General features: G+C 26.8%; 1 protein-coding gene across 1 annotated transcript in view; it reads left to right on the forward strand.

Annotated features, from left to right (window-relative positions):
• The window catches only part of LOC129981299 (calcitonin gene-related peptide type 1 receptor-like), a 314,682-nt gene that overhangs the window by 239,229 nt on the left and 60,776 nt on the right, over nucleotides 1-14,677 (forward strand). The window contains exons 7-8 of the mRNA XM_056092074.1: nucleotides 2,980-3,074; nucleotides 9,938-10,029. Coding sequence (XP_055948049.1) covers nucleotides 2,980-3,074; nucleotides 9,938-10,029 — 187 coding nt within the window. The remainder of the gene's footprint in view (nucleotides 1-2,979; nucleotides 3,075-9,937; nucleotides 10,030-14,677) is intronic.

Consider the following 14,677-nt stretch of genomic DNA (forward strand, 5'->3'; position numbering starts at 1 on the left):
CAACATAGAATTTTATTTAATGCAATAGACTACTTTCCCACCATGTCTTTCTTTAGTTTTTCCGCCCACAAACACTTTTCCGCGCCATGTTTATTTTTAGGAACTTAATATATTGCCCGTTTTTTTTTGTCCTGCTTTCCATCACAAACTCAGTTAAGGATTTATTTTTGGTCGTAATGTGGATGATGATTTCGATGGAACTTTGTGGTGATCTTTGTAATGTAACATCCGATTTGTTTTTCCTGAATCTATGGAACTAGCATGAATTGCAAAACAACAATTGGCGAACAAAAAATACAATGAATGCACACATTGAATCATTCAAAGAGTCCAATTGCCGGTTCAACGGATATGATGTATTTTAATGGATTATTTTGTTCATAGAAACATTTCTTTATTATTTAGAAATCCTTAAGTTTTTATACAATTTAGATATTTTAAAGATCAGTAATATTTTTTTACTTCAGGGAGAAGCTTGGTATCTTTATTAATGTTTTTTGAAAAAGTAAAAGAAATATAAAATTATGTAAAAATATAGAGTAACAACAAAAAGAAGGAAAAAATAATAAAGAATGCCGTCATTACTCTTAAGGTATCCAGTAATGACGGACTGTTATTGAATCTCTTCATATGTTCACGTCATAATCTTTACCGACCAAACAGAAAACGGCAATGGTACTTAGCACCTCGAAGGTTTGATTGTTTTGGTCAACTTCAGTATATTTCATATACTTCAACATAAAAAAATAGAAATGATTCAAGCCTATTTATTAATCTATTGTCATTTATTAAAAACATTTCAGCATAATAATAATTTTTATTTATCATTAAATTTTCTTAATTCTTAATAATAATAAAATACTATCTTAATTAAATAAGTAATAACACAAAAATACGAAAAAAAAAATTTAAATCCCGGTACAAGGTAAGTCTTTGCAAGTCTAAATACTAAACAATGAATAGTAGTTCTAAAACATACTTAAATATAATTTTAAAAATTGTTTTGATTTAAAAAAATGGCATCACAGAAATGTTAATGTTTTTAATTTTAAAAAAAAGTATACTGGGATGACAGCCTTTGTAGCTAAAAATCCCTAAATCCCCCTCATTCAAACAAACAAAAAAAAAGGTATAAAAATAATTTTTATGCTGTAGTATATTATTTGATTGTTACGAAAAAATTTGAAATTTTGGTAAGATTTTAATTTAAAATTTAAATAATAGTTAGAAAATTCTTTCTTAACGACAGCTTGATAACAAAGAAAAAACAATCTACCAAATTGTGTTACCTCAAATTCAACGATCAGCTTTGTAAAGCATTTTACACGTTTTTTTTTAAATTTCTAATGCCGCATTTTGCAATTTATTGATAGTATGACAATCTCTAAATTTTATCATATTAAAATATCGTTAATAAATCTTTTGAGAATATGTAAATTATTACGACCTACTACTTACCTTAGTTAAGTAAAAGTTTATACGTTAATAGTATGGCTGAAAAGTGTCATCCATAATTGCTCCTTTTAACCTTTATATTTTAACTAAATATATATGGAAGATTAACACAAAATATTATAATCCTACTCTCAATGGAAAAACAGGTGGCATTTACTTTTATTGATAAAACTTGCTTGTATTATAATGCCTAAAACTTATTTTAAACTAAAACTTTGGAAAAACAAATCACATAAAATATTATTTTTTTAAACTACGAAACAATAATTCTTGAAATGTGAACTTTTATCTTTTCACATCAGAAAAATATTAATAGCTGAAATGCATTTATTTATTTATGACATAAAATAGGTGAATAAAAACTATTTTTTATTATAAAAAAACAATTTATTTTCATCGAAAACTTTCATGAAAATTTTGTAGTTGCTTCCATATTTTCCAATACGAATTTTCTTCAAGGATATAAGATAAATATTACAATTAGTATGGATGTTCACTCAACTCTTTTTAATACTATGATAAGGAGTGTTTCTGTGACTTTAAATTCATCTGCATTTAATGTTACATTATTGGTGTTTTGTAGTATTTATGATTTTCACAAATAATTGCTATTTTCATCCAAATAATGCATTCAAGACATTTTTTTTTAGTGTTTAAAAAAAATTCTCATATGTTAAGCAAAATAAATATGTTATTTCGCTTAACAAAAAAAAAATGGAGAATCCAATATAATTTATTACTTGTTCGAAAATTTAAATAAAATAAACAATGATAAAACTCTGATTTTTTTTCTTGTGATTTCAATCTTTATGGGAAATTTGTTTTGCAAGACATGTTAATCACATTTTGATTTCTGACTAATTCAATTCTTCTTTTGCCATGGACTTTCTTCTATTTAGAACTCGAAATTAAATGAATTCTAAAAAATTATTTTAAAAAGTTCATATACTTCCATATTTTATGTCAGAAAATTCCATCACATCCAAATAAATATAAATTGAAAAATGATCATCCAATCACGCTTTTTATTCTTTTAGAAATAGGCTTGTGTTTGTGAACCAGTGTATTAACCCTTTATACTCCGATTTATATTTGAAAAATTTTGAAATAAAGCCTCACTCAGTTTGGATTATCAGTTGTAAAATATATAGTGTTAAGGAGAAAAAAAAATTACTGATTGTTTTTAATTCAATTTTGTTAAAAACTATTAAATGTTTTAACGCGCCCCGCATATTTTTAATTGCATGCTGAGGACATCTCATCACTGCGCAGCTATTAATCATAAACTGATGATGAACAACGGAAGAGGTTAAAAGTATTTACCTTTTCTGATTAGTTACTAGTTATTATTGAAGAATTATGCAAACGATCTTTTATACTGTATACGTAATTTCTTACTAAGATATCTGATGAGAGAAAATAGAAATTATATGGTTGTTTCATATTTAATTTTTTTTTTTAAATATTTCATTGAACCAATTTATTTTATTTATTTCTGACAATGTTATCTTTTTTGATTTCCAGAATATGCTTACAAAGTATGTTGGCCAAACGGTACGTGGTTTGAAAATGAATACATGCGAGAATGGACGAACTACAGCAAATGTGGACGTGTTGATGTAAGTAAAATTATCAATTTAAAATTATGTAACACTAGCCGCCTTTGGCGACCAGCCGGTTCGCCAATCTTAATGTTCGTTAAAATTTTAATAATTAAATATTTTATGCAATTCCAACTTTAATAGATTCTTCAGCAAAATATTTTAAAACTTCAAATTTTGATAGTCATATAATTCACTCATAATATTATAAAGGCCTTCAGTCATAACGTGATATGTATCTCTCTAATTTTTTGTTACCCCTCGTAGAATTTATGCTTTAAATTAAAGTGTAAAGGATTAATCTGCAATTAATATAATAATATTTTCTACTGAAACAAAGCATTTTTTTTAATAATATGATTACTGATAATAGAGTCACTGAGCGTTTAAACTTTATGGGCACTAAAGAATATCTTTCTTAATTTATATAATATCTCAAGAATTTGTCAACAAAATTTTCTCAGATTCATCATGAACGGATCGATTCATTAACAATGTTTCATTTTAAATGCATCAAACACTAAGAAAATAAAATGAATCGTTTAAAATAATCGGTCGAAAACAGGTTTAAAAAAACTATTAAAAAACGATGTACTTAAAACTATAAGTATATATCAAAAAATATATAACTAACATAAATACAATTTAATTACAAAAGCATGCAATTAGCCTAAAAATAATTTAAATTATTGAAAACAGGTTAAAAAAAAACTACTTAAAAAACGATGTACTTAAAACTATAAGCATATACAAAAAATATATAACTAACATAAATACAATTTACTTACAAAAGCATAGAACTAACCTAAAAGTAATTTAAATCGTCCGTTGATATGGTTGCCATGCCAACAATCAGAACATAGTGCGCATGCGTGAATTTTCTTCGCCTTTTACGGTAACGCAAATGCGTGAATTTTTCTACGCCAGTTGGGGTAACGCTATGCAGATTATACATTTTTAATTTCCTTTATTCTGTGTTATTTTAATTCAAAAGTACTTCAGAATGAATCTGAAACATGGATTAATTAACAATGTTTAATTTTAAATGCATAAAACATTAAGAAAATAAACAGAATCGTTTGAAATAATCCGCCGAAAAATCTTAACCCTAGCCTCATTACTGTTGGGAGAAAAAAAGAACTAAAGCCTAAATCATTTGGCGTTGATGAAAATGGAAGATTATTTTGGCGGAAAAGTTGGCGGTGGGGAAAATGGAAGATTTGTTTGGCGGGAAAGTTAGTTTTTAATTAATAATTAAAATTCTAATTAAAATTTCAAAAAAAGGGACCCCAGGTGCACATTCCCGACCTCTAAGGTATACATGTACCAAATTTGGTAGATGTAAGTTGAATGGTCTGGCCTGTAGAGCGCCAACACACACACACACACATTGAGCTTTATTATAAGTATAGATTAGTAGTATTCTTGTTTTCTAAGATAGCTATTCTTTTTACGACACAGTTTTTTAAGACATGAAAATAATGATAACAGGATGATGAGCTTTTCCTATACTAAACACATGTTGAAAAGTGCTTCGTCATAATTTACGTCGTCATTGTTGAGATGGAAAGGAGATTTTATAACAGTAATCATATTCTTCAAAATTCCAATTAGCTTTTATTCATTATTTTATAGAATAAACATAAAATGTTTATATTATTTTGGAGAGAATGACATGTTAAATATACTATGGAAAGAGGAATGGATCAATTTCTTTATGAAAGTAAATATGCGATTGAAATATTAAATTATAATAAAAGTGATCTATTAATAATAATTTTAAGTTGTAATATACGTCATGCGAAGATTGGGTATATTTGGGTTACGTTTGATACTTTAAGACAAACGACGTTTAACATCATTGTAAGCTTATTTCATTGACAATTTCACGTATGATTGAAATAACTAATATTAATCCAAAAATTGTTTTATACATAATGTTGGTGTTAATCACATGCGAATTTCGTATAAAAGGACATGGCTAAAAAAACGAAATATTGTTTTACTTATCAAATATTAATCTAGCATCAAATTTTTGTAACCTAATATATATGATTATACAAAATTTTATCAGTTAAAATCTGCTTATAATAGACCTGTGATTATATATAAGAAGCAAATTAAACACCTTCAAAAGCAGAAACGGGGTTTTTACTTCTGAATTTTTAAAGTAGATCAAACAATTGATGGATGAGATAGAGATGTGACAATCAGCAATCAACAATTTCAGGCAACAATCAACTCACATTTTCGTTAAAAAATTTTTTTTTTAGGTTTCTAATTAAATATATAGTTATGAAGCAATCCAATATCATTAACTATTCATCTGTTGTTAAAACTATGCAACTAGTAGTTTTATTAAACGCTAGTTTTCTATTATAAAAAAGTAAACAATTATGTATAGCCTCGTTTTATTTTATTTACTTTCTTATTAGAAATTAATATCCTTTTTACATGTAGAATTTTGGTTTTATGTCATGAATAAAGGATAAATTAATCACTATTTTAAAGATTTATATCATATTTTATTTATACATTCGCTATTTAGGAAATATATAATATAAAATGAGAAATGGTTTATAAAGGGAGAAAAATAAAAAATAAAATATAATTCTTTTAAATAATCTATGCCCAAAATTAAAATAAGATATTTAATTTGAATAATAATTATAAAAAACAAAAGTATCTAACTATTATTATATGTTGAAATAGCTTTCATATTTTCTGGATGTCTCATTTACTAATGGCTTTAATAATTTAGCATTACTTAATGCATTCATTCTAATTTTTAAATATAGCACTGTGCTAATACAACATACCCAATGAAAGTAAACATAATATTAATTTTAAAAAATTTCATGCTTTTGAAAAATATACTTTAAATAATTGAGCATGATATAATATTTGTCCATTCAACTCATTTAACATTTTTTAGCTGACTAACCCTTATTAAACAATCGTAGTCATTGTAAGGAATATAAAATATTTGAATATTGAGCTTCATTTGCAATTTAATAATCTAAAAATATCGTTTATAATCTTATCGATATTATTAAGACATTTTCTTCAAAGATTTAAGGTTATTTTATTTTTACATTTCAAATAGAAATACATAAACTGATGGGAGTACGAAATATAAAATTGATTTCGATTCCTCAGAGCTTCATAGTTACAGTTTTCAGTAAATATCTTTAAATTAAATTAATCTTCATGAAGTTCATTCACATGCGAAACCAAAAATAAATCGCTTTATTAATTAATTAAAAAAAATATTTAAACTAAACTTTAAACAAACGAGCCTTCATGTATATGAAGGCTGTATAAGGATAATTTTCCTATATTTTGTTAATGAAATTTTTAACAAAAGATTATATGACTTATTTTAAAGAGACAATAAACCTACTTTAGTTATGTATTGTACTAATTAATTTCGAACAATTCATTAAAAAATTTAATTTTACTAAAATCCATAAAGAAGACAAATTTATTAAATAAAAGAGAATTACTGAATAGCATATTATTAAAACAATTTAATTATGGAATTTCAAATTAAAGACTAATGATTCATAAGCTTTATTATTTTTAATTATTTTAATATTTGGGATATTTTACGATGTTATTAAAGCGTTTATTTACTCCACTAATCATGTTCCGTCCAAAAGTTTTAGTAAAGAAGTAAATGAAGTTAGAATAATACTAGTTGCCTCAGGCGACCAGCTGGTTCGTCGGGAATATTGGTGATATTGATTTCAGATAAATCGTTTAGATATAATTTCATATCCATTATTCCGTCAAATTCTTTGAAATTGAACCAGAGCTATTTTAATTATCTTACTTAAGTTCTGTTTAAGGTTGCGCTTGAAATTTTTCAATAGAGGCTGTTCCATAAAATCATAATGCTATTATAAAAGTAAATATCATGTTCATTTATCTTCTAACTTTCGCGGTATTGTAACTTTACTTTTCACTTTTTTTATTAATCTTGTAAATGACAGATATTAAAGAAAATTCTTCTTCCTTAGTTTTCAATAATGAAAGAAATCACGGGGTTAAATATTTGATAAAACAATAAAAGCAGTTTGAATTTTAGAGCAATAGTGATCTATTATTGAAAATTAGACAAAAAAGTGTAAATGTTACATAATTCAACAACAACTTACATGACTATTAAATTAATATTCAAAAGAAATAAATTCAAATTTTAAAGCAGCGCAAAATTAATTTTTGTCCAATATTGTTTTGGAATTTTTAGCATAAAATCTCCAAAGATTAATTTTCAAAATAATGTTTAATTAATTAAAACTTTAATCAAAATTTTCATAAAATCCCTTCGAAATGCACATTTTTACTGTTTATGGTATATATGCCTCAATTTTGGAGGTTGTAGAGCAGACGGTCTGACCTGTTGAGCCACACTTAATCCTCCTTATTATTAGTTGAGATATAGATGCACACACAGCAGTGATTTCATTGCATAAGTAAAACTGCAAAAGTTTGTGATGCAAATAGTTGGCCGTTTTTAATATTAAGTTTTAAAGATAAATGTTTTTGCTTGCATTGTTAGAAAGGATATTTTATTACATTGTAACTTATTCTATAAATTTAAATTTGGAAATAATCAAACTATTTCCGCTATTTAAAAAAAGAATACATGATTATCGGGCGAAATGACTTTGACCGCTAAGAAATATCGTAAGTTTGATCATAGTTATATTTTATTCACAAAAATATAACAAAATATGCAAATTAAGTAAAATAGTAAGGTATTTCTAGAACAACATGTAATTAAGGGATTATTGGGTTTAAAATATTAACTCCTAGCAGATTAATAACAATTAATGTTTTTCATTAAAAAAACTAGGCACACACTTTCAAAGTATATTGCATCACTTGCAATCCTCTGTAAAGTTTTACGATAGAAGGAGAATATACATCTCAACATATGCAAGACAGTGCACCATATTTTCTATCGAAGTTTCAGCTGATGACATGAGTTTTGTAAATTCGGGATTTTTTTTTATATATATATAATAGGAATCAGCTTTCAATTTATTTGTAGCAAAGTGTGTTTTTTTCTGCATTTCGAGTCCTTGTCTTCGTCGCTTTAAATAGTCTTACTTCACTTTCGTTGTTTTTGTCTGAGCCACATATCTTTCAGAGGTGATGTTGTCAAAATATTTAATGTAAGTTGATATGTTCCAGAATATATTGTGAGACAGCTTAGGGATAATACATCTCTAAAAAATCACATAAAACTAATTAAAAGATGTTCATGAGCTATAAAAAAAAAGTAGAAAGCATTTGGAGCAAACGGGAGTGGCCGTCAACTTGCCCAAGTCATCCTGTCTCAAAAAGAAATATTAAAAATTTGACTTTAATGGTATGTTTAACAAGAAAACGGCATAAATAATTCTTGATAATAAAAACTGTAGTGCCTAAGGTAGTTCGTAAAGATAAGAATAAACACATATATCTACTGTTTACGAAGTCATGTGTTTAAATTTAAAAATAATATGCACAAATATTATCCAGCAAATAACAAAATGGTGGCAGTAGCTGTGTAAGATTATATATATGATACCGGCTAGCCCTTGGGAAGCCATAATGAGGTGAAACATGAGTTTTATTAGTTCAGAACGGGTTATTGGATTAAATAGATTTTCCTTAAGATGGGAAAAGCAGAAATTTATGGACAGTTATTATTTATTTCTAATTATAGCTAATGAAAGCAAAAATAATTTAATCTTCAGTAGGCTATTAAAATCCAATTAATAGTTCGAATGAAAAAATTCAAAACTCTACATCACAAATCTACTAAGATTCTCTGTCGAATTCAACAGCTTTGTCTTACCATACTAATCGATTGAAAGCTCAACAGTAGTTAACTTATCACCAATTGCAGCATAGCTTTTATTCAATCTTTGAAAATCTCCGAATTTAGGAAGAGACTGGTAATTTCGTGACACCAAATCACCCAATCACCAATATAGGCAAATTGCCAAGTGGCCAAATGACAAAACGCCAAATTTTGCTTTGAAACCCTCTCCATGAAGCCAAAGTATGCTTTTTTTTTACATAATTCATAATAGTATTTTGGAAGCAAACTAAATAATTCTTCATCCTGCCCCAGTTTTCCGTAACTGTAGATCACACCTTAGGAATCACAAAGTGACACTCTGAAGTACATGGAAAAATCTCCGTTAGGGCATTGACGGGTACTGAGGTTAAGTTCTAAAGGCCATCACCGGCCACGGTTCATCCCTTCCCGTGAGAAGTGTGCCCCGCCATCGGTAAGAGGTAGACGACCCAACCATTTCTGTAAACTCCCCTGCTGCACCTGAGTGGTACAGAAACGGTGGGGGGTTCTGTACCCAAGGCTACTCACCACCCGAATGGAAAGAATCAACCACCATGCCGGAAGTTTCTTATCCTCATATCTGAGGAGCCCCACAGGCGGGAGTGACCCCTTGGTAAAATAGACTGAAAAATGACATTTTCAAAAACTTAATTTCCAAACACATTCGAATAAAACTTTTCATTTTAAAAATTTTCTTACATCTCAAAAGCTTATCTTCGTAAATATCATTAAAAATAAATATAAAGATATCTTAAAATTATAGATATCAACAAATATGCATTCCGTATTTCCTCGAAGACAACAAAAATATTTAAATAGTTTACCTTACTGCTTAAACTTCTTTGATTGAACATGTAATAATTTTTTGAGCCAGTGATAATTGAGTAGCCAGTAATAATTTTTTCGCCTCCGTGTCTTTAAATTCCATAGAGACTGTTGACGACTTGAAATGCATACGTTTGAGAATTCAATACTTTGTAATTCCTTCGGTTTTTATGACTATTTCTTTTCTTTTTTTTCCTAGGAGCATCGGAACTATTTATATTTCCATATTGCAACCTACTCAATTTCCATAGTCTCTCTGGTGCCAGCACTTATTATTTTCTCTGTTTACAAGTAAGTATTTTATTCTCTTTAATACTGGAAAGAAAGAATCTTATCTTCCAAGAAATGCATTATTTTTTTATTAACTCAAAAAGAATCTGAATATTTTAAATCAGAAGATCGGTTTCAGTAAAAGCTTGAGTCGTAAAATAGCTCTTTTTATGCTTAAACTCTTTGCAAAACTGTTGATTTTTTATGTCTGTGTATGATACAGCCAAATAGTTTCAGAAAGCATTTTGAAATAGATATATTTTTCGTGAGGATAGAAGTTTATAGTTTAACTAAAATATTCAATGCAAAAAAAAATCAAATGTAGAATATTCAATGCTTTCATATATTATCTACTATGCTCTTTGAAAAATCATTAAATGGAAAGGGATATACTATCAAAAGTTTTATAAGAAATATCACTGATAAAAAAAAGTTACTTTCTCTCTAATATATTTAAAGTTTAAAGATTCCTAGAAGTATGTAATAATTACATATTTATAAATCATAATGATTCCGTACTATAAATGTTATTAATTTAATATTGGCCTTATAAAAAACATATCATTAATTTACAGAGATCAAAATATAAGAAAAGTATAAAGTAATTAAATCTTAGAATTTGATACAAAATATTTCTTAATTTGTTTTTATATATATGTATGTTAAGAACATTGCCAATTACTTGTGACGTATTATATAAGCCTTCGGAAAAATAATAAAGCTTTTTTTTTCTTTTAAAATAAATAGGATATAATTAATCAAATTATTCGTAGAACATAAAATTTTTCCTCTTCATTAGCAAGTTATTTTTAAAACTCAGCTCAAAATTGAAGAAAATAAAACTCTAACAATTAATATTAATTGGCAGAAAAAATTTCTTTGAACTATTCTTTTTTAGAATTTAGAACAAAAAAAGTCTTTCCGAAACACATTTCTGCTAAAATATATTTCCAAAAATAATCCGTCCGATAGTTAAAATTAATCAAAACAAAGTAATTAATATAAAAGTTAAATTTCAATTTAAATTGTTCACTACTTTTTTTTTTCTGAATATTTCCTTTCTAGAAACCATTTCTAATTGTAGAGCAACGTTTATAAAATAGGATATTTTTTCACAACGCTTATTAGAGCATATAAAGAAATACTTTTTCAATTCCTCTTTTTTTCGTCGGTTTTTTTTTGTTTCATAATATAAAATACAAAAAACTATATTAGATTATTTAATTTTCAATGCTTCGCATTTGCAATTTCCTTTCTGGCGGTATGATAAAGTTGGAAAGTTTATATAGTTTTTATATGATTTTTTATTTGTAAGATATTTTTATAAGTGCATTAAGACATCTTCGATAAATTATTTTACATCGTGTATTTTATGAATATTAAAATGTATGTTACTATATTTATTTATTTTTTTAATTATCCCCAGCTTAGTTTGTTTTGGTTTAGTTTTATAATCAATAAGCAAGATTCGAAACAAAAAACATTTAGTTTTCCATAAAAACTATTTTAATTCATTCTTCCTCATATTTTTGAAAAAAATATATATGGAAAATATTAAAATTTAAAAGTATTTTGGGACTTAAAATTACTACTAAAAATTTTATATGTTTACTTTAATAGTTATACTACAAAGTTTGTAATGAGAGTTTCTGCAAGAATTGAGTTTTTATATTAATCACATTATTAATGATACAAGATAATGTAAGATATCTCCAATACATTTTCGATATTTTGAATAGTGAAAAATATTGTGATGTTATTTTAATAATGTTCAGCAATTTGTACAAATTAGATAATGATTAATTGTCATTTTCACCACATGAAGCTGATGTAAGAATCAATAGTGAATGATAATATAAACTTTTCTCCCACTTCAGTCCCAGGAAATGGTTGTAAAAGATATTTCATATTTTCCCGACAGTTTCAGGATTACACCGAATTTTAAATGCAACGCAGACTTTTCTACAGTATAAGAAATGACTGAGTACTAAAATTCAGCTTTGCATTTAGTGTGTTTAAATTCTACTCAATACAAAATTATGTTATCTTATATAATTTTATAAATATATTATATTGTTTTATAAAATTATATTATCTACTTATTTAATAAGCATTTATAATCATGCAATTATTAACAATGCTTTCGAATATTTTGTGCAAATAAGGTAATGATTAATTGTTAGTTTCGTCACATGAAGATAAAAATAGTTCAAGTTAATATCAATTTCAGATTTTCTAAAGATTATAATTTATTTATCGTCAAGTTATCAAAATGAAGACTTACAAAACGCTATTATTATAAATAAGTTGTAGCTGCTTTTTTGGGAGTGATTGCAATTTATTTTTAATTTTAGTTATAGTATTTTTTTTTTCAATTTATTGATTTGATTTTAGTTATATATCAAAGCTGTACAATCAGTCGAGACATCAATAATAAAATTTATCGTAATGATATTCTTATGAATTTATAATGCTGTTTCCTTGTACAATTACTTTCATGAAAAGAATAGGAGATCACTTAGAAAAATAGTTCTAATAAATGCATAATTAATGAAGAGTTTGACATCGGAGTGACGAATTTGGCGACTTTGGCCACAAAAATAAAAGTTCCAGAAACAAATGGATTTTAGCGAACTGGATGAAGAACGAATCCACGATATCCTTCTAGCAGCTTCTCCACCATGTCTCGGAAATTATAAAAAGCTGAGAAATAGAGTTGTAATAAATAGATAAGTTAAGCTAAAGCGAGTAGGTGAGCGAATTCTGTCTGAGATCTTTGTTCTGTTACGATTGTCCATTACCCGATTGCTGCTTTGCTGCAAGTGATGTTTATTGCATGATTCGCCTGGGCATGATTATTGCATAATTCCGTTAGGTTGTTATGTAGAATAAAGCGTCTTTATACGTTTATTCAGCTTGCCGAACTCTTTCAACATATACTCATCGAGCGCATTTGAATTTTTTTCTAAGAATTTCATTAGAAAAATGAAGGTATCAAGGATTCGATAGTGCAGGGTTTCTACTACTAGCTGAGTATTAAAGATTTTCCTATTTTCTTTAAAAAACCCAATATAAATTTTATTTACAAATAGAAGCATGGAGTTTTCTGATCGGTAACGTCTGCAAAAATAACTGGATAAATATAAAATTTAACTTTTTAAAAAAGCGGCATTTTGCAGAACTTTGTAGTCCGAATTAATTTGTAGTTAATATTATAATTTGTAGTCCGAATTATAACAGAATTTATTATAATTGCTTCAATGTTGTATTGTAATATAGAGAGCATCAAAAATCAATATTACAGGTAAAACAATCAATAGAGATACCTGAGATTTGCGGAAAGAAGACAGCGTGAAAGTTGATAGGCTTTGAAATCTCCTTTAAGCCTTTTCGGGCATGGTGATGTTATATAGTATTACTGGAGTAATACGTTTTTCATAATCCTCATATATCATTATTTACCCTCATATTACATTCGCATGGTTCTAGATGGCAATATAGTCAGGATGCAAATGACTATTAAATGAATAATTATAATCAATTAATTTGGATGAAATAAATAATTTTAAACATAAAATATTTTAAATCTTTTTTTTTTTCATTATTTCTTTACAAGCTCTTGATCTTAAAAGTGTTAAGAAAATGTTTTCAAATACACTCCACAAATGAAAACAAAAAAATGAGTAAAATGATTATTGTTGAAGACTTATAACTAATTACTCTGATAAATGTGATTTAGATAATCACACTTGATCATGTATTTCACATACATGGTGAAAATCTAAAAATACCTTATGAATAAATTCAGAATGACAAACATAAGCAATATTAAATAAACTTTGTCCCCATTTTATGCATAATCACGATACTCCAGAAATTTTTTCTAACAATTTCATATTTCAAAAACTAAGCTGTTTAGAAAAAAATATATAAATGTAATAATATATTTATATATTATGATATATTATATATTGTAATAATATATTTATATTTTTAAATTCATGAAGTGAAGGATTGCAGACTTTTGCTCATTGTAAACAGGGTGTGTTTATGAAATCGGAAAATACTATTCAGTTTTGTAATCTTGTCAAATAATATAACAAAACACAAAGTGTATCCATGACAATAGACATCACTGCATATAAAAATGTTTATGGTCTAGCAGTTTAGGAAGTAATGCGAAAGCTGTTATGTTCAACCATGTAAAAAGAAAAACCATTGTTCAAGATTTTAAAGTAAAAAAGAATTTCGTATTCTACAGGATAGTAAAATTTATAAATGGTACTTGCTTTCAAGCACTTATACTGACTAAATTTCCATTTTTAATGCCGTAAATCTTCTTTACGGCATCAAAAATTCTTTCTTAGTTGCATAGATATGGAATAATGAACTTCTTCGAACAATTAGAATTCACAGTATTACAGACCAAAAATCAATTATAAAATTAAACTAGAACAAATTACAAGATGAAATTTGGTGTGTGTGTGTGTGTGTGTGTGTGTGTGTGTGCGTGTGTGTGTGTGTGTGTGTGCGTGTGTGTGCGTGTGCGTGTGTGTGTGTGTGCGTGTGTGTGTGTGTGTGTGTGTGTGTTTTAGTTTTAGCATGTAAATAGCATACAGAAACTATGTAGAAAATATAATACATGGACAAAATCTATAAGGAAACTAGA

Source organism: Argiope bruennichi, chromosome 8 (genome assembly GCF_947563725.1).
Source record: "Argiope bruennichi chromosome 8, qqArgBrue1.1, whole genome shotgun sequence".
Classification (NCBI taxonomy): domain Eukaryota; kingdom Metazoa; phylum Arthropoda; class Arachnida; order Araneae; family Araneidae; genus Argiope; species Argiope bruennichi.